Raw genomic sequence first — 7,702 nt, 5'->3', positions numbered from 1 at the left:
ATTATGGTAATATACTTCTTCGTCCATGTAATTTTTAGGTGACATCATCTTGGAAAAGCTTTGGCTATGTCGCTGTGCTTCTTTGATCTTCTCTTTTAGCTGCTCCCATGCATGTCCGGGTTGAGGTTGAAGTGTGGACCCGTTAGCCTGTTTATAAAAGCGGGACAGAAAAGCAAACATGGGACATGGGACAGAGGACACTTGTCATTCTTTGGTTGGTTGAAGAATATTTAGATTTCATCCGGATGTAGAATAGACAGTCCCTTCTTAAAAAGGCCGACTCGGGTAGCAGGCCGACTCGGATTAGTTGGCACCTCCGCCAGGCCGCCCTATTTTAACCAGGCCCAGGCGCCCAGCACCAGCGCACGCCGCTGATTCACCTCGGCAGTTCGTCTCCACATTATTCTCTCCGGCGGCGGCGACTCGACTCTTGGCGAGGGGCGGAGATGTCCTACTTGCTCCCCCACCTGCACTCCGGCTGGGCGGTGGACCAGGCCATCCTCGCCGAGGAGGAGCGGCTGGTCATGATCCGCTTCGGCCACGACTGGGACGAGACGTGCATGCAGGTACGGTGCTCACCCCCCCAACGAAACCCTAGCTTCTTCTTGATTCTCGCTCGATCCAACTGTTTGGTTTGATTGTTTCCGGTCGTTCGGTGCGGGGCGCCCGCACACCGGATTCGGGCGGGGATTTGTTAAAACCGGTCAAGGATTCGCCGTACGCGCTAGATCATGCTAGATTTAGTTTTAGGGATATGGGGCAGAAATTCTCCTTCATGCTGGTCTCTGTGAGCAGTTCATCCTCATGTTAACAAGTAGCGGCAAGCTCTGGTAAGGACTAGTGGCAATATGTTTACGATACAAATTATCTGACCTTGGTATTTAGGAATCTCGGTGCAGCACTGCTAATTGGATGATTGATAGTATGTTAAACAAATTTTCTCACTGCCTCGCAATTGTGCTGCTCCCAAGGTAGTATCCACGCATCCTGCAGGCACCTTTCCATTGCCTGAGAGGATAGTCGGTTAATTTGGATATGCAGTAGAAGTGGAGGAAGTCCACGTGTCACTGTTTTTCTTGAAATATGGCTTCTAATTTTTGGTGAGCTAGATAGTTACTCACATATATTTTTCTGCCTGTAACATATTTGGAGTAATTCAAGCTGGTTCCTTGGTTAAGTTGGAAGTAGAACTAGCCATTGTGTACTGACATCATGTACCTCAACACAAAGTTCTGAGGAAATTGAGTGATTTGCCCTTTTCTTTCATTCAGCAACTTCTTTGATGGTTGTTCAAACTAATCCATCTCTGGAGTCTTTTTCATTTATGTTGTTGGTTGCAGTTTGACCTTCAAATTTTGTTAGGTTTTGGTTCTAAATCAATCTAGTAAATCTGGATATCTGTAGTTATGTTATATGTGGTTGCTATTGCTGCTCTTGGATGATTTCTTGCACTTTGGAGTGCTTCCTTGATCTATTGTCTGTATGTTAGCTTTGTTAATGATCTGGTTATGATTGATGGTGTCAATACAAATAGCTTAACTGCTGTTTTGGTGTACTGGTGCAGGGCTGCTACATAGCTGATTAATATGGGAGCAAATGCTTTTAATTCTCCGTATGTACTATCCACACATCCTACAAGTGATTTTGCATTCAGCCTTTCCATTATCATAAGCTCATACCGTCAGAAGCTAGTTGGTCGATTTGGAGTAGGGTAGAAGTTGGAGGATTTTTGGTTGTTGAAGTAAAGCTTCTACGTGTACTGAGAGCTAGGTTGGAACTCACCTCTATATTTTGCTGCGTTTCACATATATATTTGGAGTAGTTCACTACTGGTTGCTTGATTGAGTTGAACTGTTGAAGTAGAGCTAGCCATTATACTCAGCGGAAGTTAAGCGATGTGTGCTTTTCTTCTTTTATTGACGGCCAATTGTTCTAAATTATTGATTGCAAACTTGCAGTTTAACTTTTTTTTATTAGTCTTTGGTTCTACATCAATCTAGCATGGTTGTATGTTGTTGACTTCATCATGAGTTTCTGACTATCTGCTTGTTCATGTTTAGATGGACGAAGTGCTGTCAGGGGTGGCTGAGACCATAAAGAACTTTGCGGTGATCTACCTCGTCGACATCACGGAGGTTCCTGACTTCAACACCATGTACGAGCTGTACGACCCATCAACGGTGATGTTTTTCTTCCGCAACAAGCACATCATGATTGATCTCGGGACAGGAAACAACAACAAGATCAACTGGGCAATGAAGGACAAGCAAGAGTTTGTTGACATTGTGGAGACTGTATACAGAGGAGCTCGTAAGGGCCGTGGGCTGGTGATTGCTCCCAAGGATTACTCCACCAAATACCGTTACTGAGGTATCTGTGCTTGGCTATTCAGGTGCAGTGTGTGGCCTGCTCTGTTCTGTGAAGTGCGCTGTGTGACCCTTGATGTAATGTCTGTCAACTTTGAAAGTGTCGCGTAACTATGTATTTGTATCTTGAATATCAACATGTCATAAACCTGTAACCCTTTGAAACAGGACCTGCTGTCTATTGGTATTACTGATTAAAGTGATATTTGGTTTGAACTATGTGTGTGAATTGCTGAACAGAGGTCTTTAGGAATCTCGGTGCAGCACTTGTATTCGGATGATTGATTATATGTAAACAGATGCTCTTAGTGCTTTGCAATTGTGCTGCTCCCCAGGTACCATCTACACATCCTGCAGGCGCCTGAGAGAATAGGTGGTTAGTTAGGATATGTAGCAGAAGTGGAGGAAGGCCCTGTGTCTCTGATTTTCTTGAAATAAAGCTTCTAATTTTTTATGACCTAGATTGTTGCTCTCATTTTTCTGCCTGTAACATATTTGAAGTAGTCCAAGCTGGTTCCTTAGTTAAGTTGAAGTAGAACTAGCCATTGTATACTGACTTCATGTACCTCACCACATAATCATGAGAAAATTCAGTGACTTGTGCTTCTATTTCTTTTTTCATTCAGTTGTGCAAAATAATCCATCTCTGAAGTCCTTTTGTTTGTTTATGTTATGGACTGCAGGTTGACCTTTCAATTTTATCAGGCTTGGGTTCTACATCAATCTAGTAAGTCTGGATATCTGTAGTTATGTTACATGAGGTTGCTATTGCTGCTCATGGATGGTTTCTTGCACATTGGAGTGCTTCCATGATCTGTTTATCTTTATGTTAAATAGTTAGCTTTGTTAATGATCTGGTTATGATGATAGCGTTAATACAAATAGCTCAGTTGCTGTTTTTGTGTACTGGTGCAGGGCTGCTGCTTAGAGGATTAATACGGGAGCAAATGCTCTTAATGCCCGTATGTAATATCCACACATCTTGTAAGAGATTTTGCATCCAGCCTTTTCCATTATCATAGGCTCAGTCTCATTAGTTAGTTGGTCAATTTGGAGTAGGGTAGAAGTGGATGATTTTTGGATGTCTCTTTTTGTTGAACTGAGAGCTAGGTTGCAACGCAGTTTTATACTTTGCTGTGTTTCACATATACTCCCTCCGCCCCAAAATAAGTGTCTCAACTTAGTAGTTCACAACTGGTTGCTTGATTGAGTTGAAGTAGAACTCGCCATTATAGTCAGAGGAGCGATGGGTGTTTTTCTTCTTTCAGCCAATTGTTTTATTACTTTAGCAATGAATAAAATGTCTTAGATTGCAGACTTGCAGTTTATTTTTTTAGCAGGCTTTGGTTCTACACCAATCTAGCATGGTTGTATGTTGTTGACTAAATTACAAGTTTCTGATTATATGCTTGTTCATGTTTAGATGGATGAGGTGCTGTCAGGGGTGGCTTATATAGACTATAAAGAACTTTGCGGTGATCTACCTCATCGACATCATGGAGGTTCCTGACTAAAACACCATGTACGAGCTGTACGACCCGTCGATGGATGTTCTTCCGCAACAAGCACATCATGATTGATCTTGGGACAGGAAACAACAAGAAGATCAAGTGGGCAATGAAAGACAAGCAAGAGTTTGTTGACATCGTGGAGACCGTCTACGGAGGAGCTCGTAAGGGCCGCCCAAGGATTACTCCACCAAATAACGTTACTGAGGTATCTGTGCCTGGCCATTCATGCACATTCTGTAGACCGCTCTGTTGCCAGTACTTATGCTGTGACCCTTGATGTAATGTCTGTCAAACTTTGAAAGTGTCGCGTAACTATGTATCTGTATCTTGAATATCGTCATGTCATAAACTTGTAAACCTTGGAAACAGGGCCTGTTGTCTATTGGTATGGCTGATAAAACAGATCTTTGGTTTAAATAAACTGTGTGTGTGCATGGCTGAACCAAGGGCTCGGATTGTCATGCTGGTAGAATGTTACTGCTCGCTGAAGCAGGTTGATATTGAGTTGAACAGAAATCCCAGGCCTCTTACATTTTTTCCCCTTGTTCTTGGTTTGAATTGTGAGTGATGTATGTACTCTTGGTCTCCTGCGTAGTGATGTGATGCTATGTGACTGTGGAGCAAGTTTGAAAGGTTGTACTTATGTCAGTATATATAGATAGATAATAATGAAGAAAGAACAATCAATGATCAGTAAATGGCGTTGTGTGTGTGGATCGTTGTCTGAAACCTCATTTGGCCGTTCATCAGGGAGCTTAACTGAATGTGAATTGGCGAGATATAGCCATCCCTTGAATTTTCGCCATGTAGGCAGTGTTAAACGCAATGCACTTGCTAAAAGAATCAAGAAAGAGGAGCCGTCCATATTTGTTTCGCTTGTAGGATACCAAAAGGAGCTGGCTCGTTGGTCTCAGAGACCGTGAGGTCGAGAGTTCGAGCCTCCGTGCACCACCATAGAATAGAAGGCCAAGTAGTGATGAAACGCTCGGTGACAACTTGGGTCGTCACATCAACACCTCATTAATCAGGTGAAATGAGCAAGTCTGAACTTGGTCTTTCTTATTTTTTGGTTCAGACTAACTACTGCGCTCTCTCCCTCGCTGCTCCTCTGCTTGTTCAGGCTCGCAAAAGATTGGATTTCGCATGATAAGTTGCCTCACATACCTTCATGATGCTCTGAGCCGCTGTAGCAGGTTCATATTCAGAGAACGAAAAATCCCAGGCATCGAACATATTAGAGTTGCAGGTCCCAACCTTTTCTTGTTCTTGTTTTGGATGGTGGTTGGTGGGCGACCAACTCTCAGTCTCACTCGTGGTTTTACTTGTCGATGCATAAAGTTCATCCTGATTCAGTTAGTTGGTCCTGCGTAGTGATGTGATGTTATATATGACTGCAGACCAAGTCCTCACCGATTTACGTAATCATTTGAACGAGTTCCTCCCGATTCAGTTTAGTCAGGTGTTGAAAAGTTGTATGTCAGCATATAGTTGAAGAAAGAACATCAGTGATATGTATGGTCCGGAGATAATCGTTGTGTCGAATCTCATCCGGCTGTTCATTGAGGGAACTTAACTGGATGTGAATCGGCAAGATACAAACATCCTTGAATTTTCGCCACGTACGTAGCGTTAAACAAGAACATCCATGGTTTTAATGGTCTTCCTTGCTTAACAAGGCCGTTTGTTTCGGTTCCAACACAATAAGTCGGGTGGTGGCGCAGTTGGTTAGCGGGTGAGAAATCCTGAGGTCGAGAGTTCGAGCCTCTCTCACCTCACATCAGAAATAAAAGGCCATCGTAGTGATGAAACGCTCAATGGCAACTTGGGTCGCCACATGGTGCATCTGATTCGTCAAGTGAAACCGAGCATGTCTGAACCTTGGTCTTCTTTTTTCATATATTTTTTGGTCCTGCCTGGTACAATAATCTCCTCCACGGCTACAGTTTCTTGCTCCTTTGCTTTGTCATGCCCAAGCACTGATGTTCAGGCTCACAAAAAGGTTGCTCGGACCAAGGGCTCGGATTGCCATGTCGGTAGAATGTCACTGCTCTTCTTGTTTCTACCTAGGTTGCCCTGGAGCCAGGTTCATATTCACCGAAAGAAAATCCCAGACCTCAAACATTTTCCCTGTTTTGAATTGTGAGTGATGCATGTACTCTCAGCCTCGCTTATTGCTTCTAAACTCCAACTAATCTTGTGCATGTGTGCCGTACTTGTCGATACATGATTCGACAAGGTCAAAATCCCTCGTGATTCGGTTGGACCTGCGTAGCGATGTGATACATGAACTAACAAGGTGTTGAAAAGTTGTAGTATGTCAGCATATATACATAATAATCAAGAAAGATTAATAAGTGATCTGTATGGTCCGGAGATAATATTTGTGTTGTGTGGTTGTATGGATCGTTATCTGAAATCTCATCTGGCTGTTCATCAGGAAACTTAACTGAATGTGGATTGGCCCCTTGGATTTTCGCAAAAAATGGTTCGTAGTGTCCACGGAGCGTTTACATAATCACAAAGAAACAGGAGTTATCCATGATTTGCAATGATCTTGTTGCTGAACAAGGACATTTATTTCGCTTGTTGTACACAATTGGGGCGGTGGCGCAGTTGGCTAGCGTGTGAGGCGTAGGCCTCAAGGTTAGCAGCGTCGAGGAGGGTTCGAGCCTGAACCACACCCCCAAAATAAAAACACCTTGTATTGATGAACCGCTCGGTGACAACTTGGGTCGTCACATGTACACCTGATTCATCAGGTGAAATGAGCAGGCCTGAACTTGGTCTTCTTTTTCTTATTTTTCTTTGTTTTCTGAACATGTGCAGAAAAAAAGGCACCTGAAGCCAGCTTTTAACACTGAAAAAAGAAAAAAAATCTTATCTGCGCAGCATGATCATGGTGCAGGCAGCCAGATTTGAGATCATGTCTCCTGAGGTGATCTGTGATCGGCCACTACCTTGCCGAGTTCTCCATCAGCTACAAGCACGGAAGCGTTTAATCAGTTAAATGGGAGCGCCAAATACCCGTTTTTGTCTGTTTTCCCTCAAGCGGCATCACGCTCTGAAGTCTGAACATCACCACCACCTCCTTTCTTTTTGCCTTCCTGATACGTGAAGGCCTCACAAGCTATCACGCACACATGGGTGAGTGCCGAGTTGCCGATTATGGCTATGAATTGCAATTAGAGGAAAACTGAAGCGGCAGCTAGTAGGTAGCTGTACATGACAGAGCTAAATCGCTGCAGTCGTTGCACTTTGCTGAACTGAATGGGAATTTCCTCCAACTTTGCAGTAAAATTGCCCTCCAAAAAAGTGTTGGCAGCAAATTCAGGAAGAAATAAATAGAGGCCTCAGAACATGAGCCGTAAGGTAAGGAACAATCCGTGATTTGCAATTGTCCTCTCGCTTATATAACAAGGCCGTTTGTTCCGCTCGTAATCCAACAGGTGGGGTGGTGGCGCAGTTGGCTAGCGCGTAGGTCTCATAGCTGAAACAATTGCGAGTGATCCTGAGGTCGAGAGTTCGAGCCTCTCTCATCCCACACATAAAAAGAGACCAGCGTAGTGATGAAACGCTCAGTGGCAACTTGGGTCGCCACATGTAAACCTGATTCATCAGGTGAAAACTTAGCAACTCTGAACCTGGTCTTCTTTTTTGATGTTGTTTCTTTTTTGCTGTTACGTGTCTCTCTATGCCTTGCTGTTTAAGCTCATCCTTCTCACTGCTGCAGTACTGCACTGTCTCAGCATGCAATCCTCTAACTGCACAACTACTACATGTTCTGTCAAGGGTTGGCGTGGTGCCGTGGTCTATACAAGTAGTCCT

At 43.7% G+C, this 7,702-nt stretch overlaps 1 protein-coding gene, 1 non-coding gene and 1 pseudogene across 3 annotated transcripts; all 3 read left to right on the top strand.

Annotated features, from left to right (window-relative positions):
- Positions 1-273: 273 nt before the first annotated feature.
- Positions 274-2,582, top strand: LOC125524239 (thioredoxin-like protein YLS8). 2 transcript variants are annotated; one of them, XM_048689326.2, is made up of 3 exons: positions 362-566; positions 1,565-1,612; positions 2,061-2,582. In XM_048689326.2, the coding sequence occupies exon 3, from the start codon at positions 2,061-2,063 to the stop codon at positions 2,367-2,369; it is 309 nt and encodes a 102-aa protein (XP_048545283.1). In that variant the 5' UTR covers positions 362-566; positions 1,565-1,612; the 3' UTR covers positions 2,370-2,582. The 2 variants fall into 2 exon arrangements, with proteins under 2 accessions (XP_048545275.1, XP_048545283.1); XM_048689318.2 differs by lacking the exon at positions 1,565-1,612 and having other exon boundaries at positions 274-566.
- Positions 2,583-3,789: 1,207 nt separating this feature from the next.
- Positions 3,790-4,081, top strand: LOC125524254 (thioredoxin-like protein YLS8 pseudogene; annotated as a pseudogene).
- Positions 4,082-7,325: 3,244 nt separating this feature from the next.
- On the top strand, positions 7,326-7,418 carry TRNAM-CAU (transfer RNA methionine (anticodon CAU)). Its single transcript is given in 2 exon segments — positions 7,326-7,363; positions 7,383-7,418. It is a non-coding gene; the product is annotated as a tRNA-Met (tRNA).
- Positions 7,419-7,702: the final 284 nt, after the last annotated feature.

Source organism: Triticum urartu, chromosome 1A, assembly GCF_056163025.1.
Source record: "Triticum urartu cultivar PI428250 chromosome 1A, HENAU_Tu73, whole genome shotgun sequence".
NCBI lineage: Eukaryota > Viridiplantae > Streptophyta > Magnoliopsida > Poales > Poaceae > Triticum > Triticum urartu.
Note: the sequence above shows the minus strand (reverse complement) of the source record. Positions and strands in the feature narration are given on the sequence as shown.